At 33.8% G+C, this 26,379-nt stretch overlaps 5 protein-coding genes and 1 long non-coding RNA gene across 7 annotated transcripts; 3 read left to right on the top strand and 3 right to left on the bottom strand.

Annotated features, from left to right (window-relative positions):
* Window positions 1-3,314: 3,314 nt before the first annotated feature.
* Window positions 3,315-8,471, bottom strand: LOC109607709 (uncharacterized). The gene is made up of 12 exons (XM_049966743.1): window positions 7,548-8,471; window positions 7,226-7,483; window positions 7,042-7,166; window positions 6,768-6,989; window positions 6,667-6,717; window positions 6,431-6,612; window positions 5,961-6,377; window positions 5,841-5,905; window positions 5,606-5,790; window positions 5,398-5,551; window positions 5,209-5,340; window positions 3,315-3,346 (listed from the first exon to the last, which is right to left on the bottom strand). The coding sequence occupies exons 2-12, from the start codon at window positions 7,428-7,430 to the stop codon at window positions 3,315-3,317; spliced, it is 1,770 nt and encodes a 589-aa protein (XP_049822700.1). The 5' UTR covers window positions 7,431-7,483; window positions 7,548-8,471.
* A 37-nt stretch (window positions 8,472-8,508) lies between these two features.
* Window positions 8,509-9,576, bottom strand: LOC109594133 (uncharacterized). The gene is made up of 3 exons (XR_002191197.2): window positions 9,439-9,576; window positions 8,861-8,912; window positions 8,509-8,807 (listed from the first exon to the last, which is right to left on the bottom strand). It is a non-coding gene; the product is annotated as an uncharacterized LOC109594133 (long non-coding RNA).
* Window positions 9,577-10,743: 1,167 nt separating this feature from the next.
* LOC109594126 (FAD-dependent oxidoreductase domain-containing protein 1) lies at window positions 10,744-12,910 on the top strand. Its single transcript, XM_020009310.2, has 7 exons — window positions 10,744-11,148; window positions 11,207-11,475; window positions 11,535-11,757; window positions 11,815-11,960; window positions 12,125-12,368; window positions 12,422-12,536; window positions 12,589-12,910. Exons 1-7 carry the CDS (start codon window positions 10,846-10,848, stop codon window positions 12,726-12,728), a joined length of 1,440 nt encoding a protein of 479 aa, XP_019864869.1. The 5' UTR covers window positions 10,744-10,845; the 3' UTR covers window positions 12,729-12,910.
* A 1,568-nt stretch (window positions 12,911-14,478) lies between these two features.
* LOC109594131 (uncharacterized) lies at window positions 14,479-15,721 on the top strand. The gene is made up of 6 exons (XM_020009314.2): window positions 14,479-14,573; window positions 14,627-14,719; window positions 14,768-14,980; window positions 15,039-15,172; window positions 15,228-15,296; window positions 15,524-15,721. Exons 1-6 carry the CDS (start codon window positions 14,534-14,536, stop codon window positions 15,671-15,673), a joined length of 699 nt encoding a protein of 232 aa, XP_019864873.2. The 5' UTR covers window positions 14,479-14,533; the 3' UTR covers window positions 15,674-15,721.
* Window positions 15,722-15,918: 197 nt separating this feature from the next.
* On the top strand, window positions 15,919-17,243 carry LOC109594138 (arginase, hepatic). Its single transcript, XM_020009324.2, has 4 exons — window positions 15,919-16,133; window positions 16,185-16,367; window positions 16,419-16,853; window positions 16,911-17,243. The coding sequence occupies exons 1-4, from the start codon at window positions 15,950-15,952 to the stop codon at window positions 17,156-17,158; spliced, it is 1,050 nt and encodes a 349-aa protein (XP_019864883.2). The 5' UTR covers window positions 15,919-15,949; the 3' UTR covers window positions 17,159-17,243.
* LOC109594137 (fumarate hydratase, mitochondrial) lies at window positions 17,178-24,595 on the bottom strand. Of its 2 annotated transcripts, XM_020009323.2 has the most exons (5): window positions 24,321-24,595; window positions 24,102-24,227; window positions 18,297-18,660; window positions 17,846-18,245; window positions 17,178-17,798 (listed from the first exon to the last, which is right to left on the bottom strand). In XM_020009323.2, the coding sequence occupies exons 1-5, from the start codon at window positions 24,417-24,419 to the stop codon at window positions 17,294-17,296; spliced, it is 1,494 nt and encodes a 497-aa protein (XP_019864882.2). In that variant the 5' UTR covers window positions 24,420-24,595; the 3' UTR covers window positions 17,178-17,293. The 2 variants fall into 2 exon arrangements, with proteins under 2 accessions (XP_019864882.2, XP_019864881.2); XM_020009322.2 differs by lacking the exons at window positions 17,178-17,798; window positions 17,846-18,245; window positions 18,297-18,660 and adding exons at window positions 18,745-19,516; window positions 20,870-21,633 and having other exon boundaries at window positions 24,321-24,503.
* Between the last annotated feature and the right edge of the window lie 1,784 nt (window positions 24,596-26,379).

Here is a 26,379-nt window from a genome sequence, read left to right as displayed (position 1 = left end):
ATTTCTGAAAATATGTGGTATATTCCCAAAGACAATATTTCAAAAATTATATCCATTTATGTGTTTCCATTATTTTCTGATAAACCACGTTTAAAAATTGATTTTCAATAGTGTTTCAGCAATTTATAGATAATCATCAAATTTGTCCACGTTCGCGTAAGATTTAACAAGTTCATCCTTTAATTGACCCAAATCTTCTTCATTCCTTATTATTAGTATTAAATCATCAAGAACTAAAGTGTTTTTAAACTTTTCAATATTACTTACTAAACTTCACATTTCAGTGTCATTTCCATTAATAATCAGGCATTATAAAATTCATACAAAACAATTATCTCTCTTTATTAACTGGCAACAACGCCAGCAGGATGAAAACTAATATTTGAACAAGTTTACGTCTAAATATATGAAATAATTACCATTCATCAAATTTCTTTAATTTATTTATAATATGTTAATTATTAAAGTATAGTATAGTATAGTTTTCCCCCAACCAATAATTTAAACAGTTTACAAGTACACCATTAGTTAGTCAGTCATTAGAAGAGTTCAGAGTTGCCTATAGTGAAAAACTTAACTTTAGTACAGAGAGGTTCGAAAATTCCAGGACATGGATCATCATGTCGTTAATTGAAACATGTGGGGTCGTTTGTCAGAAGGTGCAGCGCGGGGCGTACGACCGCGACGCGCCGGGCGCTCTCCTGATTCAGCTAAATCAGACGTCGTATCAGACCGCGACCTCATTAATCAGGACGGGGTGCACGCACTTGACACGGCCACGTTCGACGTCAATTCCTGCGACGAGCTTGTTAACGCCAACCTTAATTCGAACCTTTTTCCGGGAGGAAAATTTCCAAAACATACCCGCACATTTTAGCCACCCCGATAACAATAACAATTCGATCGGATATCGGTGCGTGTGTGCGTAAAAAGGAGAGGCGAAACGGCGGCAAAGGCGGCCCGATAGGATCGGAACAGCGGACGCAGCATATTTTATAAATCTATAAAAGGTCGGCCGTTCGTTCCTTCTGCGGTCGTCCATTTAAATAATTCCTTTTTCCAGTTGGCCCCGTTTCTCCTTTCACGTCTTCCGTTCGGTGTGGGGCGTCGTGCATCGCCGATGCAGCTTCCGTAAACGGTGGCACGAGTCGTAAATACGCGTTTATACTGGTTACATATTAATCGGGGGGTGCGGGAGGTTTGCGGGCGACCGATAAGAGGTCGCATCCGAAGCCGTTTCGAGAGAGCCGGCACGGTCCTCATTAATATGCATAAATTGACATTGTATGTGGTGGCGATGGTCGTATTAATGCAAAAATCTCTCTCGGATGCTAAATGTGTTTGCTCGGCGTTTGAGGCCGGCCGCCAGATGGCTACGCGCGATCGTCGAGCATATTTGCACATGGTAATGCGATGACGGCGAGATCCGATGGCCGTTTCGCCACCCGTCATGTTTGAACGGACGCCACCCTACTCCCACCCCCCACCTAACGCAGCGGCCGGCCGACCGGAATTTCAATTCAAGATTATGACGGACTATTTATGGCATTTGCACAGCCCGCCACTATTTTCTCTGCGCGTCACCAGATAATGCGCCTTTTAATTAGATTGGCGGACGCACGGTTTTATTTATGCCGGCCACCCCCGTTTGTAAATGTTTGCGTTTCATTTTTGTGTGTGTCCAATGGTTGTAAAATGACCAAGAACGTGTTGATGACTCCTCTGTCTATACATCATCCATACGAGCCACAATTTTGCCACCAGTTTACTGGCACAATGTTCAAAAGTGAAACTACAATGTTTAAAAATGTGAAGCAAAGGAAACAACAGTATTTTTATGCTATTTAATCACTTACCACATTTTTGCCATAAACCTGCAGGATTTACTCTTAAGTATTAACAAAGAAACTAACCAAATAATCATTAACAAAACTTGGAATTCAATTGGTATATCTTCAAGATTTCATCATTAAAAAATATAATTCAAACTATAACAACTTTGAATCCTTTATGGATTTACCTTAAAGAACTGTATCAGACAGAAACGATTTGCTAAAGGTGAAGCACCAGAAGAAGTATTAAGCAAATTCGTTCTACAAGAAAGACACCTCAGTTTTTAACTCCTCTTCAGACTTTAAACTGATTATTACGTAGAAAACTGGACAATAATGAAGATAAATAACATAAAAAATACCTGAACCATATGGTAATTGGAGTAGAACCATTTAACATTCTGAAGCTAAAAATGTGTTGATGACTCCCCTATCTACAAATCATTGAAACTACAAAGTTTTGAAATATGAAAGAACCATTACGACGTTCTAATCTCAACTCTCGACGACTTAATTCATTGTTATAACCTTACAAAGCTCACTCTTGAAAAATTAAACCATTGCCAATAAGAAAATTTGAAATTCAACTGGGATTGATTACTTTGTTTAAGATTTACCTTAAACAACTGATAAAAATAGTACTTTTACACATCAGACAGGAAGGATTAGTTCAAGGTCAAGTAAAGTAATCTATTAGGTATTGGAAGAAGCAAATTCATGTCACGAGAAAAATATTCTTCTTGGAACTGAAGCAAGTACTAACCTCACAATTGAACTCTTATTCACAGTTAAGGCGTTTATTATGTAAAATACTGAACAATGTCAAGGATAAGTAACAGTCACAATACCCTAATCATATGGTGATGAAGATAAAACATTTTGAAGCTTCATTTGACTCTCAAAAGCATCATGCGATCTTCAAGATTGCACTTTAATTATTTTATGGGTTTACCTTAAAGAACTAATAAAAATAATATCATTAGACATTCTGACAGAAAGGATTAGTTCAACGTTTATGACCTAAATTTATGGTTATGACCGAAATTTATGTTTATGACCATTTTTAATTTATGGTTATGACCTAAATTTATGTTTATGACCATTTTTAATTTATGGTTATGACCGAAATTTACGGTTATGACCAAAATTTATGTTTGTGACCAAAATTTATGTTTATGACCAAATTTTATGTGTGTGACTAAAATTTATGTTTATGACCAAAATTTGTGGTTATAATCATTTTAATTTATGGTTATGCCCGAAATTTATGGTTATGACCAAAATTTAAGTTTATGACCGAAGTTTATGGTTATGTCCATATTTTATGTTTATGGTCAAAATTTATGGTTATGACCAAATTTTATGTTTATGACCAAATTTTATGTTTATGACCAAAATTTATGTTTATGGCCGACCTTGACGTTGTTCTTCTTCATTGTCCTCATACCCACTTTTAAACCTTCTATATCAAAACTGTGCTACTTAGCTTATGTTGCTTAAAGCTAATTTTTCAACTGATTACACGAATTGTTGTAATTAAATGCACAAATAACCCAAAAATGCAGAAAACAAATAGCATAGAAAAAGCATAAGAAAACTTTCAGAATTTGTAAATAAAAAATGTTAAATATGTCGTGCAATGTTCAAGAACATGTTGGTGACTCTTCAATCCATCCATGAACAACCCACAACTTTTCTCCCAATTTAAACCATCATAAACCATCAAAAGTGAAACTTCCTGCATCAGAAACCCAAACCAAAAAGAAATAAATGACTTTATAATCGCGACAGAAATCACCTGGAATGGGGTGAGACCGTGGGGTGCGGAACGTGCTTCGAGGAAGTTGCTTGGCTGGCACCCATACGGCCTATATTGGCATTATTTATTTCACTGACATGTGTTCGATATGTATATTGTCGGTCAATCCGTATTGCCGTCTTTTGGGTCCACAACGTCGTTCCGAAGCCCCCTTATAGTAGTAGTTCATAAATATGCCGCCCCCCTAGAGCAGGATCGGATTCCGACATTACAGTCTTTGTTTTCTTCGTTCGTTTTTAGGACGGTTTTTTGGCGGTTTTAATGTAACCGTTTCCCCGCAATGGACAATTTAAAACCGACGCCGACGTTAACCATTCAAAGGACACAGTTAGGAAATAATATTCGGGCGGGATAATTTAATAATACCGGGGGAAAATCTGGTCCTGGCGTAAATGTAGGCAGAACTTCCTTCGACCATTCAACGGACTGCACTAAACGATTTATAGTTTTATATATTGGGGATGACCGCACTTAACCGAGACAGTTTGTCCTGTAATTGATTTAAGTAAAAATTCCCCGCACTTTTTATTTATTGGAAATGTGTGTTTCCCGAATAAAGGGATCTTAATGACATGCACGTCGTTGAAGTGGAACGAGTTATTTGCTTAGTTCGTGTAGTGGCGCTGTGGCGTTTTAAAGTCAGGGGGTAGGGGGTAGGTTGTATCTGGCGAACACATCTTGAGATTTAAATTCGCAACGGCGCGCCTTCTTTATGAATAATTCATTTGGCAAACATAGCAATATACAGATATCGATGGTAACAAGCCGCCAGAGTGATGCGATATTAATTAACTGGGGTGGATGCCGTATTTATATGGAGTAACCGCTATTAATCACTTACCGTTACCACGTTCTAATCTCAACACTTGTCGGCTTAATGTCTTGCCATAACGGTGCAGGATTCTCCCCTGAATATTGATACAGTAAGTAACTAAATAGTCCTAGGGGCTGTTTTACAATAGTACTATATTTTTGGCTGTATTCTCATTGTTTTTAGTTTAATTAAATGCATCACCAAAAAATTAAAAGAAGATCATCTTTGGGTTAGTTTTTCAGGAACTTGATTAATTTGCTGGCAGCAGACAATTCCATTGATTGTTTGGCCCCTTGGTAGTGAGTCAATAAATAAAATTCTACTATAAAGTCATTAAAATCTTTCTTGGTTTAAGACTTATTATTAGTACAGCTTCACCAAGTTTACCAGCTTCAACCCATTGTTCAAAATGACAAGAATTGTGGTCAACAATCAACATTTTTTGTCGTAATAACAGTGTGATCAATAATAAGCTTATTTGTGTGGTGTGCAAAGACAAAATTGTTAATTGTCAGAAGCCTTTGTTAATCTCCACTTTATTAATGTGAAATCCATTTGTTCAACTTTTTTGTGAATTTCATGGAATGAAACCTCTCCAATGGTTGATTTATGGCAGATTGATTTCTAAAGTAACTAACAAAAACAGTCCTAGAGATTGTTTTACAATAATACTATATTTCTTATTGTTTTCTCATTATTTTTATTTTAATAAAATAGATAATAATAATTATCTTATTTAAAACATGAAAAATTTATGTGTTTGTCTCTGACAAAGTTTTGGTAAAGGTAATTAACAGTTACTTCAGCTGGTAGTGGTTCATCAATATTGAATTGGAATAAGTTCAAGATGTCATCTACCTCTTTTGTGCAGTATTCTACAAAAACAGATGTATCATCAAAAAATTGAAAGGGTAAGTACTTAGTGACCTTACCTTGAAGTGCAGATATGAGTAATACTTCATTACCATTACATTCAGATAGGAAGGGTAAAGTTTTGGTACAAGTTGTAGTAGGATAAATTATGTCGAAAGCATTAAGCTGGACATACCGATACTTTTCTGATAACTTGGCCAACATATCTTTCACCTAAAACAAAACATAATTTAACGTTTCAAAACGCTTTTTATCAGAATGACGTACACCATCAGATATATAAACATTTTCAAATTGAAAGACGGCCAAAAATTGGTCGTCGTGTGAAGGCTTCAGAAGTTTGTCATCAACATGCTTTAATAGTTCTTTCACAATTCTCATTCCAACTTTACTGTTATACATATTGTAGGGCAGATCACGAGAAAAAGTGTGAAACATTCCAAAAGGCAATGCTAAAAAAGTTAATTAATTCAATTGGTCTTTAAAGCAATATGTCACTTACCAACTGACATACTATCAGGCAAAGATCGAGGATATTTTTCGTACGAATCTATAAAATACCTAAAACTGATAAAAATATATCATTATAGTTTACTCTAGGTCAAAAATTATCCCTACTTACACATGTGTGTTTTCCCTTGCTGATAAACTAAGTTTATAAATTGATTTTCTGTAATGCTTCAACAGTTTATACAAGCCATCTTGATAATTATCAAAGTCTACGTTCGCGTACGACTTATCAAGTTTATCCTTAAATTCATCTAAATCCTCTTCATCTTCCACTATTAGTTCTATTTTATCGACAGCTAAAGCCTTCTTATACTTTGTGATATTGGTTTTTATTTCGTTATAATATTCTTTCCTCCAATTTTCTAATTTCATTTCAGTGTCGTTTTTGTATAAGAAGTTGGTTATATCAGGCATCAATTGTTTCATAAGATCCACACAGAACAGTTCCCTTCCTTCATTACCTTCCTCTCTAACCGTGTTCTGATAGAAGGAAAGTCCATGCAGCAAAGCCAGCATGACTTTTAGATGTCTGGAAAAAATCGTGTTTTATTAAATTTACTTTTAATTGTACGAAACTATTACTCCTCATCAAATTTACTTAATTTATTTGCAACGTGTTGTATATACTCGAAGTTTTCCACTCGAATAAGTTTGTGCACACTTTCTCCAGTCAATAACTCAAACAATTTTTCCCACTCAATGCCCTTCAAGGGCACCAATTGTTGTAGGTCATTTGGTGAGGTATTTTGTATCTTTTCATCAGGCTGAAAATTAATTTGAGTTGACAACTTTGTTTATTATATTGTTTATCCGTTTACCTTCTCTTCCATTACGTCCGTCATAAATTCCAGAATGCGATCTATTACATTCTTAAAAATAATAAATGAGTGGTCATAAAGAGATTTGTAACACTACTTACTTGATCAAATGTTAAGGTACCGTTAATGTCTTTCAAAAACTTTTGTAGTTCAGCACCCACACATTTTTTTCTACACTCTTCTATGTATCCACTAATTCTGTCATGATCAATGATGATGTCCTGGTACATAACTTTTTGTACACGAACACAATTTTTACTGCAAGCCTCTTGCACGTCCCAATTCGCTATCGTGCTCCTCAAACCTGCTCCATTTTTGGTTATCTGAAATTAATCGTTTCCTATTTGATGGCAATTAAAAGATCAATTGAGTTACCTTAAGTATGTAATCATTTTTGCCCTTGTAACTAAGACGTACATCAAACAACGGAAAACTCTGCGTCAATATCAATTCGGCCAACATCTCGGTCAAGTCCTGTGATTTATTGACTAGCTTTAGGACTGCTCAAATGATACGTCATTACTAAAATATTTTTACGACATAATTAATAAGCACTTACCAAACTCCAGACGATCAATGTGGTCAGGATAATCTTCATATTTACTGCATAAGTTGTAAAAACTTTTATATGCTTTAAAATTCGGATTATTACTGTTTATATATTTCAGCAACATTAAATCATTATACGGAGGTGGAGGATTAACTTCTTGGCCGCCGCATACGTATTTGTAAAAATTTTTTTCGGGGTCTTCATACGGTTCCATGCGATATCTTATTTTCAAGCCTTGATGTGTGCAAACACGACTAGTACAAACCTCTAAAAAATCATAAATTAGTGTTTTTAGTTGTTGTGGGGCTACTAACAGAGTGATAATAACAACCTAAAGGAAGTGATGAAGTTGTGGTTGTAGGAACTGTAGGTCCATTTGCTAATACTGATGATGTTGTTGCTGTTATATTTGGAGTTATTGATGGAATTATAGTACGTGAAGTTGTTTCTTCTGTTGATGATGTTGATGAAATTGTAGTGGGGGTTAATGTTTCTTCGGTTGTGCTAAAAGTATCAGTAGAAGCTACTATTACATGTCCTGTTATTGATGGACTTGTACTAGTTGTTGTGTCTTCTGTAGTGATTACAGGAGTTGTAGTAGAGGAAGTACCTCCTGTGATTATTAAATGAATTGAAGTAGTGTTGTTTGTTGTTGCAGTTGTTTTAGTGGAACTTGCTGTTACATTTGGTATTATTGATGGAGTTATAGCAAGTGAAGTTGTTGTGTCTTCTGCTGATATTGATGGAACTGTATTGGAGGATAATGTTTCTTCGGTTGTGCTAAATGTATTAGTAGAAGCAACATGTCCTGTTGTTGATGGAATTGTACTAGCAGAAGTTGTTGTGTCTTCTGTAGTGGTTACATGAGATGTAGTAGAGGTAGTTGTTGTACCTCCCGTGATTATTGAATAAATTGAAGTAGTGGAAGTAGTTGTTACATTTTGAATTAATGCAGAAGTTTTATTTGTTGTTGCAGTTATTTTAGTAGAAGTTGCTGTTACATTTGGTGTTACTGATGTAGTTATATCAGGTGAAGTTGTGTCTTCTGTCGATGTTGATGGAACTGTATTGGGGGTTAATGTTTCTCCGGTTGTACCAATGGTATTAATAGAAGCTACTATTATATGTGCTGTTGTTGATGGAATTGTATTAGATGAAGTTGTTGTATCTTTTGTAGTGGAAGTAGTTGTTACATTCTGTATAAATGCCGGTATTGTTGTTACAACTGATGGAGATATAGCAATGGAAGTTGTATTATCTTCTGTTGTTGTTGATTGTTCTAAAGTAGGAGTTACACTTTTTTCTGTTGTTACTAGTAGATTTGTAGTAGCGGAAGTTCTTTCTTCTGTGGTTGTTAATGGACTTGTAGTGAAAGTTGTTACAAAAATCCCTATTGTTGATGAAGTCATATTAGTGAAAGTATTTATTATTTTTCCTGCCACTGATGGTGTTGTGGTGACAGAATTTGTTTTTCCTTTCATTGTTACTATTGGAATTGAAGTAGTGGAAGTAGCTGTTACATTTTGTACTAATGCAGATGTTTTCTTTATTGTAGTTGTTGGGGTTGTAGTAACTGAAGTTGCTGTTTTATCTGTAGGATTATTTGACTTTACTCGTACGGAGTTTCAATTTATATTAACTTACTTGAAAATTTTGGTGATTTTTGTCGACCATGATATCCAGCATTTTCACCACCCTAGAATTGAAAATTCATATATTTATTTATGTAAACCCTAATTATACCTAAATGTTTAAGAAATTTTTTTCAATTGACAAAGTTATAGTAACTTTATAGTAACAAGAAGAGATGGCTAAGAGTTCCTTTTCCGTATTATTATAATATTTAGAGGAACTGTGGTAGCTACGAAAAAAATTGTTTTAAGTTCGAATCCTTTAAGAAAAATCGATATCTATATAAATAATCCAATCTTATCATGAAGTGAAATTAAAGCCAACTTGGAGGAAATGAGACTTGCTGAAATTAGTTTAAAGACTGTGAAAACATCGTTAGTGGATGGAGGTTCGTTTGACTCCAGACCTATAAAAAAATCCTGATTTCCTCCTGAAAAGGACAAAACTACATAAAAAGTTTGTTATATCCACAGTGAGCAATGGTAGGTGTTCAATTATGGTATAGGGATGCTTCAATTCTTCTGAAGGACTTAATTATGTACAGGGGTATATTAAAGTATATTTCTAAATGATATAAGAAAACTACATACCAAATATGCACGTGGAATTAACGCAATGGAACTATATATGATTAAACAAGCACATAAAAACACCAATAAGGCACAAATAAAAGATTTAAACGAATTATCCTCCGGTTTGTCTCTGAATCTAGAAGAACGCATTTTAACCACCTTATACAACGATATTCTAAAATATTCTGATTAATTCTGTATAAAGGAAACGTTAAGGCGGAAGTTGTTTGATTATAAACTAATTTTAATCTAACCGAAATTCCAAATTAACCACATTAGAATTTCCTATAACATATTTATATACCGCAACTGTGATTAATTTTTGTATTAAATTGTATTTCATATATACTGCCGTTTTCATTCTGTTCAATTTTAATAAAAATATTGAGGAAAAGAAGAATGAATCTATTCGAATTTAGACGATAAGATCAATATAAAATGTAATTCATATATCACTCACATGTTTGAAGTGATAAATACGAGATATTTTATGCAGAAATATTTAAAAAATATCCATTGTTAATTAATTATATAAATATATATCAATTTTTCCTATAAATTTACATTTGCTGTCAAATATATTTTACCGAATGTTTAACCACTATTACTTTTTCAAAAATATACTTTAGAAAAAATAATTTTTATTATTACAGAAGATTTAGGACTTATTTCAAATGATCGTAAAATAAATTATCATGTAAAAATGTAAAAAAGTATTTAAATAAAATCCCCATTTATGTAACAAATTCAATAATTATTAATTAATTATAAAAATATATGATAATTTTTCCTCCAGATTTAATACATTTGCTGGCAAATATATTTTACCAGAATTTTTATCACTATTTTTTAAAAATATACTTTTGAAAATATGATTTTCATTATTATATGAAATTTATGGCTTATTTGTAGAAAGATCATTAGTATTTCAAATGATCATAATAATTTATAGTTTACTTGTACATTTTCTTATATTTTTATAAAAAAATATACTCTTAAATCTATATTAAATATAATCTTAATGGTTATACACCAATAATATTTAAAAATATAATGTGTGGAAGATTTATACAAATAAAAAATCAGATAAGCGCTTTATTTCATAGGCAACCCATAAGACATATATATATATATATATATATATATATATATATATATATATATATATATATATATATATATGAACTAATAGACCTAATAATATTATTTATCAAATACTTTTAACTATAAAATGTGCACAAGACAATTAATAATTATTATCGTTTGAAAACTTCCATGCATTACTATCGCAAACAAACGTTTAACAAAAAGTAAACATAACCTTTGCCATATGACATTTATTAACCTCCAATTTAATGATAAAGTCTTAAATATATACATAACTTCTTAAAACCGGCCAGTAATGTATAACTTTCATTACAAAAAATGATTGGACGCCTCTGCAATTACTGTTGTAAAACAGTCACCAGAGCTTTCCACACATCACCTAAAAGATTGAGCGAACGTGAGAATCCCATTAGCCGAACGTTCAGAATCCTCCGGGAGGATTTGACTAGAAAAAAGAAGAGTGTAGTTAATAGGAGCGATGAACTGACCAATCTGTTTCCAAGTCACGCGGACATAGTGATAATCGGCGGTGGTGCTGTCGGAAGTTCTGTAGCTTACTGGCTGAAAGAGAAGACGAACGCTCACGCATTAAGGATAGTTGTTTTGGAGAAAGACCCTTCAGTAAGTTTAGATGTCAACATTTTAATATTAGGGTACAGTACATGAATGTTTGTCGTAGTATTCAAAATGTTCTACCACACTGTCAGTGGGAGGATTGAGGCAACAGTTCTCTTTGCCAGAGAACATTCACATGTCGATGTTTGGGGCAGAGTTCTTAAGGACTCTGAAAAAACGATTTGGGCCAGAGGCTGAAGTCAATTTCACACCTCACGGCTACATGGTACTTGCCAGTGAGGATGGGGCACAACAATTATTGGACAACTCCAAGTTGCAAAGGGAACTGGGGGCAGTGAACACAGTCCTCACCAGGGATGATCTGAAAGAAAGGTAACTGTTATACATTTCAATTTATTGGACATTTTAAGAATAATTGATTTAATTGGCAGATTTCCTTGGATGAATGTTGATGATGTAGAACTGGGATGCTTAGGTTTGGAGAAAGAAGGCTGGTTTGACCCCTGGTCAATGTTGAATGTCTTAAGGAAAGGCGCTCAAGATCTGGGAACTCAATACATACACGCTGACGTAGTTGATTTCACCTTCCATTCAAGATCAGATATTATGGTTGAAGGTATTGAAGGCAACTATCAGGCTGTGAATGAAGTTATTGTAAGTCTTTACATAAAGTTTCTTGTAAGTATTAAACAACAAACTGATGGGTTATAGGTAAAACTACCTAACGGCGAAAGGAAATCGATTCATTTCGCCTATTGTGTCCTAGCAGCTGGTTGTGATTCAGGGGAAATCGCTGAGTTGGCCGGGATCGGTCTTGGCAATGGTATGCTCTCCATTCCATTACCAGTTGAAAAAAGGTAATTAAATTATCTGACTATATATAAGAGAATCCAGCTTGTACTAGTTTTTATAAATATTTTGAAACAGTTTAACCAGATACATGTAGCTTTTTCATTCTTAAACTGCTTCTTATTTATTAGTATTTTTCCTTAAATATAACTTATTTAATAATTGTTTATAGAAAACGATATGTGTACAACTTCAACTGCCCACACATGCCGCCAGGCATCAACACGCCGCTGACGTGCGACTTCTCCGGCATGTACTTCCGCAGGGAGTGCCTGGGTGGGTCGTTCATCTGCGGCCTGTCGCCGCCTCCGGAAGAGGAGCCCCTGTGCGACAACATGGACGTGGATCACACGTATTTCGACGAAAAAATATGGCCTTTGCTGGCCAACAGGGTCCCAGCGTTTGAAGCTGTGAAGGTACTCGACCCCAATTGATTACACAACAAATTTTGGATTGTGGATTGTTTTAGGTGACTGGAGGATGGAGCGGGTTCTACGATTACAATCGTTACGATGAGAACGGTATAATTGGGGCGCATCCTTATTACTTTAATATGTATCTTGCCACTGGGTTTAGTGGGCATGGTATGTGGATTTGGAGATGAATAATGAAATAAACTGATTGATGTATTTTTAGGTATTCAACAAGCGCCAGCTGTGGGCAGAGCGATTGCAGAACTGATTTTAGACGGACGATTTGTTACGATTGATCTTACACGACTAGGATTTGATAGGCTAATTGTGGATAAGCCCATGTATGAACAACATATTATATAATCTATGGGTGTGTAATTAACATATAAATATTACTAGTATTATTTATCTGGATTATAAATAATACTAATTATATTTATATTTGTGATATTTACACACAATATCATTGTTAAGTATACAAATGACACTATTATACAAAATTTATTAGGTAATTTATTTATATTTTAATATAATGTTAAAAGAAATTGATTCTCCCTCGATTTTTACCCCAAATTATCCTCTGTAAAATGTCGTTTTAAAAATTCCAATTTCATTTTTAAGACGTGTGACAATGGAAGCAAAAAAAATGGTATAACATTTCGTTATTTTTTTAAGTTTTATGCTATTTCTCTGACCACTGACTTTTACCTTGAATTCAATTTAAATTGTCTCATTGTTAATGATTTAAATACAATTTTTATCTTTAATTCAAATCCATTTAAATTAAATAAAAGTATTTTTTGTTAATTTAAATCAGTTTTAAATTTAATATTTTATTATTTTCTTTACTTTTAAATTAAATAAAACTATTATTAGTAATTTAAATCACTTTAAATTAAATATTTTATAATTTTTAATTTTAAATTAAATATATTAATCCTTTTTTAATTTAAATCAATACAAATCAAATATTCTGTTATTTTTTTCATTTTAAATTAAACAAAATATTTTTTTAATCAATCAATATAAATTAAATATTTTATTATTTTTTTATTTTAAATTCAAAATATTTTTTTTAAATTTAAATGAATTTTGAATTTAATATTTTATTTTTCTTTTTTTAATTTTAAGTTAAATAAAATTATTATTATTTTAATTTAAATAAACGTATATTTTTTTAAATTAAATCAATTTAAATATATTTTTTTGTTTTTTTAATTTTAAATTAAATAAAATTATTATATTTTTATTTTAATTTAAATCAATTTAAATTAAATATTTTATTATTTTTTTAATTTTAAATAAATTTGTTATTGTTTCTTTTTTTTAATTTTTAATATATTATATATTTTTTTAATTTAAATCAATTCAAATCAAATATTCTGTTATTTTTTTTTATTTTAAATTATATAAAATATTTTTTATAATAAATCCATATAAACTAAATATTTAATTTTTTTTTCATTAAAAGACTTTTTAAATTTAAATGAATTTAAATTTAATATTTTATTTTTCTTTTTTAATTTTGAGTTAAATAAAATTATTATTTTAATATAAATCAGTTTAAATTAAATATTTAATTGTTTTTTAATTATATAAAATTATTATATTATTATTTTAATTTAAATCAATTTAAACTAAATATTTTATTATTATTTTTTTAATTTTAAATTAAATATTTTATTGTTTCTTTTTTTAATATAATATATTAATATATTTTTTTAATTTAGATCAATTTAAAGGGAATATACAGTTTATTCCATTTTAAATTAAATAAAATATTTTTTTAATCAAACAATATAAACTATACATTTTATTGTATATTTTTTTAATTTAAAACGATTCAAATATTCTATATATTTTTTTAATTTTAAATTAAATATTTGTTTTTTTATATTAAAATAATTTTTTTTGATTTAATTCAATTTAAAATAAACATTTTATTATTTTTTATTTAAAATTAATGTTAATTATTTCTTAAATTAAATCAATTAATATATTAGATAAATTATATTAAATCATTAAATAATTTTTTTTAATGTAAATATAAATTAAATATATTACAATTATCTTGAAAAACCTGGCAACGGTGCCGAAGTCTAGTAATATTTATGTTGGTACCACTGTTGTTCCTAACCTTGAATTTTTCAAATTCTTAAACCAATTTTATGGATGAAAAACTGAATGAAATCATAAACAAAAATGACGGTAACAATTAACGAATGAACCCTTAAGGTACAACTTAAATTGTCTTTCTTCAGAATGGATAATAACCAAAAATGAAGGAGGAAAGCTCCAAGTGGCGGCGTGCAGGGACAGCGAAATATTTGATGAAACACAAAAAGCAAGCAGAGGTAATTCCGATGCGGATCCTGAAAATTGTAACCACTTTTGAATTGCAGAGTATGTCGAATTCGGCAGTGCCGTTGCCACAACATCAAGTGCCATAAGACCCGCTCCTACTTTTAGTTTTGCCAGATTTTTCATTATTGATTTGTTGAATTCTGAGATTGTTGAAAACCATTTTAAATTTAATGATTTAAGGTTTCGTTCAGTTGAGATTTACGGGTTGATTACATCAATGTACAACCACAACAACAAAAAATGTTTAATAGGTACATACTATAATTATTTACACACATAATATCAAATTAAATTGGAATAAATTTGTAGTTGATGATGGAACTGCCAGTATTGTTTGTATGATTGATGAAAAATATAATGAAACAGAAATATTGGATAAACAAGATGAAATTGATGAACTGTATAAAAAGTTAAACAGTGATTCCAGTGATGTGTTAATAAAGGTTTGAAAAAACAAACAGTTTACAAAATTAAATAAATAAACAAAATTATTTCAAGGCTGCAATTATGATGCAAAAACATCACAAAAAAATTAAAGACAAACAGGAAGTGGCAGAAGGAGATTATGTAAGTTATAATAAGAATTATAGTATTTTGTTAAATTATGTTAATAAAAATTATCTCTACTTTTTGTTTTTCTATTTATTCTGTTCATACATGTTCATGTTATTTGCTTTTGTGAGCTAATTTACCATAACAGATAAAATTTATTTCCTGTTTTGGTAGATTAAATTATGCATGGTTATCATCTAGCTAAAATGTTTTAATTTAGTTCTCTACATTTTTTGTAACAGGTAAAACTTGTGGGGAATTTATCCCATTTCAATGACAGCAGATACATATTCATAAATAAACTTGAACGTGAAGATGATCCACTGGGACCCTCCACCAATCTTAAAAATATGCTCCACCTCTATGAAAATGTTTATAATAAATCTGAATAACTGTGATTTTATTTTGTATTTTTTTAATAAATTAAATAAAACGTTTAAGCCTTCGTTTTAATTTATCTCGACGCAACAACAAAACGGCCAAGTAAATCATAGTTGACCAATGCCTTGAGGTCAACGCATACAAACATTGAACGCCATAAAATTCCATTAAGCAAGACCGTCGTGCGTCAACCCGAATACTCGTACCTTACAATATCCAAACTGATAACATTTAACCCCGGAGCCTTGAAAAATACTCGTTTGAAATCTAACACCACAAATTGATCAATGATGTTGAAAAGAGTGGCGTCCCGTGTATTAGTCCAGTTAAAAAATCAGTATCACAGTGGAAATGTCACAAAAATTGGCATTATCGGCGTTCCTTTCGATAAAGGTCAACCGAAATTGGGAGTCGCCAACGGGCCCAAAGTAATACGAGAGGCCGGACTCGTCGAACATTTATCTGGAATACGTAAGTCACGTACTTAAGTTGTATAAATTGCGTCAACGCATCTGTTTGCAGATGAGTTCATGGACATAAAAGACTACGGCGATGTTTCCTACAACATTGCTAAATTGGACGAAATGCCCAACATGAAGGAGTATGCGCATGCAGCTTCCTGCAATCTGGAAGTGTCGAAAAGCGTCCAAAACGTACTTAATGACGGACGTATTTGTCTGACTTTGGGAGGAGATCATGCCATAGGCAAGTAATTAACTATGCCACCTCTAGAAATTACTAATTTGTCAAAAATAGCTGTAGGAACAGTGGACGGCCACATAAAGGCGAAGAACGAAGACGTGTGCGTCCTCTGGATAGACGCCCACGCCGACTTAAACACCAACAAGACCTCCAGTTCAGGAAACATTCATGGCATGCCTATGGCCTTGCTGGCCAGGGAACTGTCCGATTACTGGCCGTACCTGCCCGGCATGGACTGGCAACAACCTGTAATTTCCATTAGGAACGTCGCCTACATAGGTTTAAGGTCGGTGGACTCGTACGAACGACTGGTCATAGACAAACTCGGAATAACAGCTTTCGGCATGGAAGACGTGGAGAATTACGGCATCAGCTCCGTAGTTAATATGGCACTGGAAAGGATTGATCCGGAAGGAAAGAGGTCGATACACGTAAGCTACGACATTGACTCCCTCGACTCTCTGGAAGCTCCCAGCACCGGAACTTCTGGTACTACATAATCAAGTTATCTGTTACTTATTAGATATTTATATTTATAATTTTTAGTCCGAGGAGGATTGACTTTAAGGGAAGGTATTCACATAATGGAGACTGTGTATAAAACTAAAAGACTTGGAGCTGTGGATTTGGTGGAGGTCAACCCAAGTATTGGAACTGAACAAGATGTGAAAAGAACTGTTGAAGCTGCCATTCACATTTTAGCATCCGCTTTTGGGTACAGTCGAAGGGGACTGTTGCCTAGAAGTAGTCTTCCACTTCAAACGTTCCCTCCCAAACAGACTATTAAAATTTAATTTATTAAAACAATTACAATAACAATCTACTAATTATATCTATTTTGTATAATAATTCAATCATATGTAAGATAAAATATATATAGCATACTCGCTAAATGTAAAAAAATATATATAAAAATAGTATATAAATGTTCATTTCGGGCCCAACATTTCCTCAGGCTTGACCCACTCGTCGAATTGCTGCTCAGTTAATATGCCCAATTTGACGGCAGTCTGCTTCAAAGTTGATTTCTCCTTATGGGCGGTCTTGGCAATTTGCGCCGCCTTGTCGTAGCCAATGTGCGGATTCAGTGCAGTCACCAACATCAGTGACTCGTTCAACAATTTGTTAATATGTTCTTTGTTGGCTTCGATACCATCCACACAGTTGGTGGCGAAACACTTGCAGCTGTCTCCCAACAATCGTATGGATCTGAGCACGTTGGCCACCATGACGGGCTTGAACACGTTCAGCTCAAAGTGGCCGTTCATTCCGCCGACTGTGACAGCCACGTGGTTACCCATAACCTGGGCGCACACCATCGTGATGGCTTCACACTGAGTCGGGTTCACTTTTCCCGGCATGATCGAGCTGCCCGGCTCGTTCTCCGGTAGGTTTAGCTCACCTAAGCCGCATCGGGGTCCTGACCCTAGGAATCTACAATGAAAACTTTAAATTTAAAAACTTAGTTTGTGTGTAATAACCTGATGTCGTTGGCGATTTTCATGATGGAACAGGAGACGGTGTTCAACGCCCCGGACACCTCAACCATAGAATCATGGGCGGCCAAAGCCTCAAACTTGTTCGGCGCAGTGACGAAGGGCAGACACGTGAGCTCGGCAATTTTGGCCGCAGTTTTCTCGGCGAAACCCTTCCTGGTGTTCAGTCCTGTGCCCACGGCGGTGCCGCCCAGTGCCAACATGTACAAACGGGGCAACGTGTCCTTGACGCGATCGATGCCGAACTCCATCTGCTGGACGTAGGCGCTGAACTCCTGGCCCAACGTCAGAGGCACCGCGTCTTGGGTGTGGGTGCGCCCGATCTTTATTATGTTGCAAAACTCCTCGGCCTTCTTGTTTAAGGAGTCGCGCAACTGAGTCATACCTAAAAATACACTCGTTTAAAGTTTTGAGGCTTACGAACGGGCATTAATACCTGGCATTAGGGTGTGCTCAACCTCCATGGCGACGGCAATGTGCATGGCAGTGGGAAAGGTGTCGTTGCTGCTCTGGCTCTTATTCACGTGGTCGTTGGGATGGATTGGGTTCTTGTCGCCCAACTTGCCGCCGGTGATTTCGAAGGCACGGTTGGCGATTACCTCGTTGGTGTTCATGTTGGACTGGGTGCCGGAACCGGTTTGCCAAATTACCAACGGGAAATGGTCTTGGTAAAGCTCACCAGAAATCACCTCGTCACAAGCTTTTATTATTGCATCGGCGATCTTAGCATCCAAACCAAACTCTTTGTTCACCGTGGCTGCAGCCTTCTTCAATATTCCCATGGCTACTACCACTGGGTACTAAACGGACAAAACTGGGTCAATAGGTGTTCAACAAGAGGGTGTTCCCTTCGGTATCTTTTGTAAAGAAATGAAGCACTCACAAAATATACAAATAACTTTATTTATATAATAATAAATAACATTCTAATGATTAAACCGAATTAAAAATACGGATATTTTGAATGTAGTAATACCAAATGTCATACCCAAAGGTAAAAAACAATCAACAACATGGTTTAATCTTACAATAAATCATTTACTATTTAGACATATTTACAACTGTTAACAACAACATAAGGGATGGTGCAAAACAGGAATACCGACATTTAATACCATACAAAATAACAAAATCCGTACGAGCTTATCCATTTACTTAGGTCCCAACATGTCTTCGGGTTTGACCCACTCATCAAACTGTTCAGCGGTGAGGATACCTAATTTAATAGCAGTTTCCTTAAGTGTGGAGTTATTTTTGTGGGCAGTCTTGGCGATTTGGGCGGCCTTGTCGTAGCCGATGTGTGGGTTCAGTGCGGTGACCAACATGAGCGATTCGTGCAACAGTTTGTCGATGCGTTCGCGGTTGGCGACGATGCCGTCGACACAGTTGGTGGTAAAGCATTTGCTGCTGTCGCCCAACAGTCTGATGGACCTGAGCACGTTGGCCACCATCACCGGTTTGAATACGTTCAGTTCGAAGTGGCCGTTGGAACCGCCGACGGTGACGGCCACGTGGTTGCCCATAACCTGGGCGGCGACCATGGTGATGGCCTCGCATTGGGTCGGGTTGACTTTGCCGGGCATGATGGAGCTGCCGGGCTCGTTTTCGGGGAGCATCAGTTCGCCCAGTCCGCAACGCGGTCCGGATGCCAAAAACCTGTTAAATTTGATACGGTGTCACATTTTGGTACAACACGGAGCTACTTCCCGAATAGCACGTTCTATTCATAGAATATCTTTTCAGATACGTTAGTACTAGAGATTCTAAGGATATGTATAAGAAATTTAGAGAATATTTTGAATATTTAGTATAAGTATAAAATTGATAATTATATAAATTTATAATTACATATTCAATAAAAATGGAATATCATGGATCCGTTAGGAATCATGTAAAAATATGAAAGTAATATGTACTAGCAATAATATAAATTTAGTTGAAAAATATTAGAGACTTTATCTATGAAAAGGTAGTGAATACTCTCATAATAATTGAATCTGTGACATTCTATAGATATGTATAGATATTTAGAGAATAATTAGATTTTCTGATACAAACATATCATGGATAATCATACGAATTAATTTACAAATATATATTCAATCAAAATATTCTGTCATGGATCCATTAAGAATATATTTTAATGAATATTTCATGAAATATTATTTGATTGATTTGATTTGATCGGTATTTATTAGAGAAAAATTACATCCTACAATCAATAGAAGTAATTTAAATAAATAAATTTAAAAACATGACAGTAATATGTATTAGCAATAATATAAATTTGGTTGAAAAATATTAGAGACTTTCTCTTTGAAAAAATAAGAGAATATTCTCAAAATAATTGAATCTCTAACATTCTAAAGATATGAATAGAATATTTAGAGAATAATTAGCGTTTCTGATACAAACACACCGTGGATAATCATACCAATTATTCAATCAAAATATTCTGTCATGGATCAATGACAGAATATACTTTAATGAATATTTCATGAAAGCTGATAAAATATTATTTTTGTATTATAATAACAACCTGCAATCAACAGAAACATGACAGTAATATGTATTAGCAATAATATAAAAATATCAGACAGTATCTATGAAAACAACAAACTCAAACTAATTGAATCTGTCTCATTCTATAGATATGTACAGAATATTTAGAGAATAAATAGAGTTTTGGATAATCATACTAATTATTTCACAAATACATATTCAAATATATTGTATTTTAAAAAATATTTCATGAAAACTGATAAAAGACAATTTTTGTATTTGTTAGAAAAAAAATTAAAACTTGTCATCAACAGAAGTCATTTTAAATAAATTAAAAAAAAATGTTGAAAAATATTTATCTATAAAAAAAACAGAATATATAGAATCTGTGATATTCCTAAAATGCCTTGAATATTTTTAGAACATGCTTTAAATATCTCAATATCCAGAATAAGATATTCTATGAATAAATCCTTAATACTCCCGTGCTATCTGGGTTGCATTTACCTAATATCGTTGGCGATCTTCATGATGGAACACGCGATAACGTTGAGGGCGCCGGAGACCTCGACCATGGCGTCGTGCGACGCCAACGCCTCGAACTTATTAGGGGCGGTCACGAAGGGCAGATTGGTGAGTTCGGCGATCTTGGCCGCACACTTTTCGGCGAAGCCCTTGCGGGTGTTCAAACCCGTACCCACGGCGGTACCACCCAACGCCAACATATGCAAACGGGGCAACGTCGCCTTGATGCGGGCGATGCCGAACTCCACCTGCGTAACGTAGCCGCTGAACTCCTGTCCCAGGGTCAAGGGCACCGCGTCCTGCGTGTGAGTACGACCGATCTTAATGATCTTGTCGAACTCGTGCGCCTTCTTCTTCAGCGAGTCCTTCAGCATCATCAGGCCGGGGAGGAGGGTGTGCTCGATCTCCATGGCCACGGCGATGTGCATGGCGGTGGGGAAGGTGTCGTTACTACTTTGGCTCTTGTTGACGTGATCGTTAGGGTGGATGGGGTTCTTTTCGCCCAGTTTGCCGCCGGTGATTTCAAAGGCACGGTTGGCGATCACCTCGTTGGTATTCATGTTCGACTGGGTGCCAGAGCCGGTTTGCCAGATGACCAGGGGGAAGTGGTCGTGGTAGAGCTTTCCGGAGATCACGTCGTCGGCCGCCTTGGCTATGGCATCGGCTATTTTCGGGTCCAGGCCATACTCCTTGTTGACCAGGGCGGCCGCCTTCTTCAGGATGCCCATGGCCACGATGACCGGGTACTAAATCACCGCATAGGATCACATCTTGACCGCCACAAACAACAATCACATGCATGGGTTAAACAAGCAGTAAAAATCCACGGGGCGTGTACAGGAGTTAATTGCGGGAGGTAATCAGTAAGCCGTGCCAAAAATTTTCTAGCAAATATCAAGCAGCAGAAAGCAATAAATCCAGGACAACACGATTATTATTTATTATCATGCAGTGGCGACTCGTGAAGTTTGAGTCTGGTGAGAATAATAAAAAACAAAAACATTTTACCTCTATATATTTATTTTATTTATTTATTTATGCCCCTTTGTCATGTAAATTTAGTCCACAAGATAGATTTTTTTATCACAAAAACCTTTTATACCAAAGATCTTCACTTCCCAATCAAATTTGTCGTACCCAGATATATTAATTCCACCGTTTTTTATCCCATATTTATTAAGGAATTGAACGATTTAATTCAACAACAATTTGTCATAATAATTTAAACTGCAAATTTATTGAATAAAAAATAAACCATGTCATTTCTTATGTCAATAAATTCGTAGTTATTGAAACTGAAGAATCCGAAATGTTAGGGAACTACGTTTGTGTCGGTATTTGGAGTTATCTCATTGGAACGCCTCAGCTCCCCCAGCATTAAAACAAAAGCCTGACATTTAGAGCGCATGCGCAAATGTTGGAATCAAATAAAAGTATTCAAGACTTACTTATGAAACGAATAGGGGCGAAGAGGCACATTTAAATGTGCCTCTGGTGAACTTGTGCACATAATTTTCAATGAAATTTAATATAAAACTATTGTCTTGCTTGTTTAATTATCCCTATTACTCTTCTATCTTTGTTTAAATGTTAAGTTTAATGTATTTTAACGGATTAGAATAAAGAAAATGTATTTTTTAATATTAATGTCAATAAAATCATTTTCTTAGGCCTCACCAGCCACATATAAGTAGCCACCACTTAGTTAATATATAATTCGTGCCGTTCTCTAGTTATAAAACATTACAGCCTGACTATTTTTACATAAAAAAACTTAAAACAATACACTTTGATAAGAGTTGTAAACATTTAACGACGCGTTAAAGAATTAAGCAGATAAGCTTCCCATTTAATTAAAAGAATTATGTAAGAGCACGTTTAAACAACAAACTCGTACTATTTTTCCATGCTTTAACACAGTTTTTAATCATATTTGCATAATTAGATAGCTTTTATTGGTCATGCAAAACGATAAACCGGATATTTTTCATATTAATTAAATTCGAGACAAACAACTACGTATTTAAAACAGTTTTATACTATCTCATTATATCAGATTAAGCAATTATATTTATTAAATAATGAAATAATAATACGTCCGAGCAATGGACAATAAAATTATATTAAAATAAATTGCACGTCGTAGTTGCACTTTAAATGTCGAAAGAGAAACTGAAATGTGACCTGTTTTAAATTAAATTTGCAACAACTTTCACTTACGTTCAGTTTTAATAAACAAAAATATTATTATCCAATGAAGATAAGACAAAATTAATTTAATTTATGTTCATATTTATTACATAAGACATGAAAAGGTAAGAAAATATATCTGGAAAATCGATTAGTCATTAAGTTTATGTGATAAATAATGTGCTTATTTATAGGCAAATCAACATGCAACATTTACCCTGTAAGCTACTAATACTGGAAGTCCCAAAACTGAATTGTGACCAGTTTTAAATTAAATTACTTTAATATATGTCCATATTAATTACATTAGGCTTGAAAAACTTAAAATATATCTTGAAAATTGAATAGATTTGAAATTCATATTATAAATAATGTCAATAAAAGCTGAGCTTATAAAATTATTTATAAGCAAATCAACACCCAATATTTACACTGTTATCACCTAATATTGGAAGCTCCAAAATTGAATTGTGACCAGTTTTAAATTAAATTGCAGCAACTTTCTCTTACGTCAAGATTTAATAAACAAAAAAGTTATTATCATTGATGATAACACAAAGTTCCTTTAATATATGTCCATATTTATTACATCAAACTTGAAAAACTTAAAATGTATTTTGAAAATTGAATAGATTTGAAGTTCATAGTATAAATAATGTCAATAAAAGCTGAGCTTATCAAATCAATTCCCAACATTTACCCTGTAATACTGGAAGGAAACAAAAATATTATCAGACATTGATGATAACACAAAATTACTTTAATTTATGACAATTTTTATTACATCAGACTTGGAAAAGTTAAAATGTATCTTGAAAATTGAATAGATTTGAAGTTTATGTTATGAATGCTGTGGTTATTAAATTATTTATAGCCAAATCAACACCCAACATTTACCCTGTAAGCTCCTAATAGTGGAGGCCCCAAAACCGTTAAAGAAAGAAACAAAAAACCAGAACCAGTTAATCCAGCACCAGCCAGGCAAGTTTTAACAGAAAAAAACAAAACATAAAAATTTCCTTACCGGCATGCGTTCGAACTCGCCGCCAATCGGGAAGTTGAGGGTGGAACGTACGGTCTGCGCCCCATAGTATCTGTCATTGGGCACTTTCAGTTCGCCGAACGTGTCCTTCTCGATCCTGAAATCGGCCTGAGATTCTTTTTTAGCATGGGCTCCTTCCATCGTATAATTTCAAATGTGCGCTCTGACAGCTGATGACATAACATTCAAAAATTCACTTACCATTGTTGCGGTTTTAAGGGAGATCGATCTTCTGTTCGCACGCACCACGCCGTTCAAAACAGCCGTTAACCGTCTGGCCGCCAGTCTTGAGAGAGCCATTGTTATATTATTCGTTTCTTCGTCCCTGACCCTTCGTTGATGCTCAGTACGGTTGCTTTCTTCCGCAGGATGTTTTGGACTTTTCGTTGCAGGATGTTGGTAGCGGTTGTTGATGTCGGCGTTGTCATGTTGATTTGTTTGTCGCGTTTTGTTTTTGTGTTTTAGATGGGCGACTTTTCGGTTCTGGACTGTCGTAAAATGCCTATAAAATAATTATAAATAATGATAATTGAACTGGTTATTTGGGATCATCCAATAAATTCAATTATTTAATACTCGCCAACTTGCCATGTATTACAATTTGAATAGACCATCAAATAAGTTTCGTACTATGAATATAAATAAATTTTATTTAATTTCCAACGATATAAATAGCTCCATAAAATAAACAAATATAGTATTGGTTAACAACAGAACAGAAAAACAATTAACATTATGTATACTGGCATCCAATTCAAGTAGTACAGCTCATATTTTTAATGTAAACCCGTGTTCAAAAGTTGGGAATATTGTATAAAGTATGTAAAAATCAGGTTGACATTGACTTTTTGTTATATTATCTTTTAGAATTTTTTAATTGAAATTAAGTTCTCGTTAAAAACTAAACACTATAAAATTTATTTAATAAAAACATACACAATTTAATAAATTCTGAATTAAGCTGGACAGAAATATAGCAACTTTGATTTTGAAATGGATTTTTTATGATTTAATATGGGTTATTTAACATTAACACTTCATATAATATTATTTTTGTTTTATAATTTTGGCCTATTTCCTCGACCATTTTCCCAATATATACTACAAGCTTCTTGAATTGCTGTGATGAGTTCATTTAAATTTGTAAAACTTTTATGTCGAATTTGGTTGTAAACGTGGTCCCCCATCATAAGGTTGATGTCTGGAGATTGGGATGGGCATGACAAAACATCGATGCTTTGGTTTTTTAACCAATCCGTCACAATCTTGGATTTGTGTTTGGAATCGTTTTCATGTTGAAACACATTTATTAAGAACTTAATTTCTTCAATATATGGAAGCAAATTGTTGTTTAATATATCCCTGTATATAAATCAGTTTAAGAGGGCCTTCATCAGCATAATTGAACCACCATCATGTTTCACTGTGGGTATATCAAACTTCTTGTGAAGGGATGTTTAACATAAACAGAACCATCAATTTAGACCCGTTTCCAAAAATTAGTCGTCCCCATCGTTCTGTGGTCCAGTGAGTTTGATCCTAAGTAAGTCAAAATTGGTCCCCTATCCAGTAATCTTCTCCTCATAGTACTTGAATTAATTTCAACAAGTCCCATTTCCTCCAGGTTGGTCTTAATATCAGTTCACGATTAGTTTGGAACGTTTTCATATTGAAACTCATTCAATATATGGAAGTAAATTGTTGTTCAATATATCCCTGCACATAAATCAGTTTAAGAGGGCCTTCACAAGAAGAATTCCCAGAGCATAATTGAATCGCCACCATGTTTCACTGTGGATGAAACAAACTTTTGTGTAGTTTTGTCTCTATAGGATGTCTAACATAAGCAGAACCATCAATTATTTATAATTTAAATTTAGACTCGTCACTAAATACTAATCAGCCCCACTGTTCTGTGGTTCAGTGAATGTAATCCTAATCAAGTCAAAATCGGACTCTCTCCTTTTTAGTAAAAACTAGGGTTTTTCTTGTCGGGTCAAACGAATCCTCATCCACTAATCAGCTTCTCACATTTCTTGAAATAATTTCAGCAAGTCATATTTCCTTCAGGTTGACTTTAATTTCAGTTGACAATAAGATTGGATTGTTTTTTGACATTCGAATTATCCAGTTATCGATTTTTGAACTCAAACAATTTTTTTCGTATTTGGCCAGTTTCTCTAATTTTTTTAGTAATACAGAAAACTATTGACTTATTTGACCATAAACTCTTAAGTCATCTCTTTTTGTTCTTTTTGTC

Source organism: Aethina tumida, chromosome 4 (genome assembly GCF_024364675.1).
Source record: "Aethina tumida isolate Nest 87 chromosome 4, icAetTumi1.1, whole genome shotgun sequence".
NCBI lineage: Eukaryota > Metazoa > Arthropoda > Insecta > Coleoptera > Nitidulidae > Aethina > Aethina tumida.
This window is presented reverse-complemented; position numbering and strand designations above follow the sequence as displayed.

What these genes read in the sequence shown, in the direction of transcription:
- LOC109594131 (XM_020009314.2), top strand. Translation starts at nt 14,534, where the DNA reads ATGGATGAAAAACTGAATGAAATCATAAACAAAAATGACG. An exon ending in CAACAAAAAATGTTTAATAG is followed by an intron (nt 14,981 to 15,038) that starts GTACATACTATA and finishes ATAAATTTGTAG; the next exon opens with TTGATGATGGAACTGCCAGT. An exon ending in CCAGTGATGTGTTAATAAAG is followed by an intron (nt 15,173 to 15,227) that starts GTTTGAAAAAAC and finishes AATTATTTCAAG; the next exon opens with GCTGCAATTATGATGCAAAA.
- LOC109607709 (XM_049966743.1), bottom strand. Translation starts at nt 7,430, where the DNA reads ATGGAACCGTATGAAGACCCCGAAAAAAATTTTTACAAATACGTATGC. An exon ending in CATTGATCGTCTGGAGTTTG is followed by an intron (nt 7,167 to 7,225) that starts GTAAGTGCTTAT and finishes TCATTTGAGCAG; the next exon opens with TCCTAAAGCTAGTCAATAAA. An exon ending in AAAATGATTACATACTTAAG is followed by an intron (nt 6,990 to 7,041) that starts GTAACTCAATTG and finishes GATTAATTTCAG; the next exon opens with ATAACCAAAAATGGAGCAGG.
- LOC109594137 (XM_020009323.2), bottom strand. Translation starts at nt 24,419, where the DNA reads ATGGCTCTCTCAAGACTGGCGGCCAGACGGTTAACGGCTGTTTTGAAC. An exon ending in CCCTTAAAACCGCAACAATG is followed by an intron (nt 24,228 to 24,320) that starts GTAAGTGAATTT and finishes AAAGAATCTCAG; the next exon opens with GCCGATTTCAGGATCGAGAA. An exon ending in GCGAGTTCGAACGCATGCCG is followed by an intron (nt 18,661 to 24,101) that starts GTAAGGAAATTT and finishes TTGTCCGTTTAG; the next exon opens with TACCCAGTGGTAGTAGCCAT.
- LOC109594138 (XM_020009324.2), top strand. Translation starts at nt 15,950, where the DNA reads ATGATGTTGAAAAGAGTGGCGTCCCGTGTATTAGTCCAGTTAAAAAAT. An exon ending in CGAACATTTATCTGGAATAC is followed by an intron (nt 16,134 to 16,184) that starts GTAAGTCACGTA and finishes ATCTGTTTGCAG; the next exon opens with ATGAGTTCATGGACATAAAA. An exon ending in TCCCAGCACCGGAACTTCTG is followed by an intron (nt 16,854 to 16,910) that starts GTACTACATAAT and finishes TATAATTTTTAG; the next exon opens with TCCGAGGAGGATTGACTTTA.
- LOC109594126 (XM_020009310.2), top strand. Translation starts at nt 10,846, where the DNA reads ATGATTGGACGCCTCTGCAATTACTGTTGTAAAACAGTCACCAGAGCT. An exon ending in TTTTGGAGAAAGACCCTTCA is followed by an intron (nt 11,149 to 11,206) that starts GTAAGTTTAGAT and finishes TGTTTGTCGTAG; the next exon opens with TATTCAAAATGTTCTACCAC. An exon ending in CACTGGGTTTAGTGGGCATG is followed by an intron (nt 12,537 to 12,588) that starts GTATGTGGATTT and finishes ATGTATTTTTAG; the next exon opens with GTATTCAACAAGCGCCAGCT.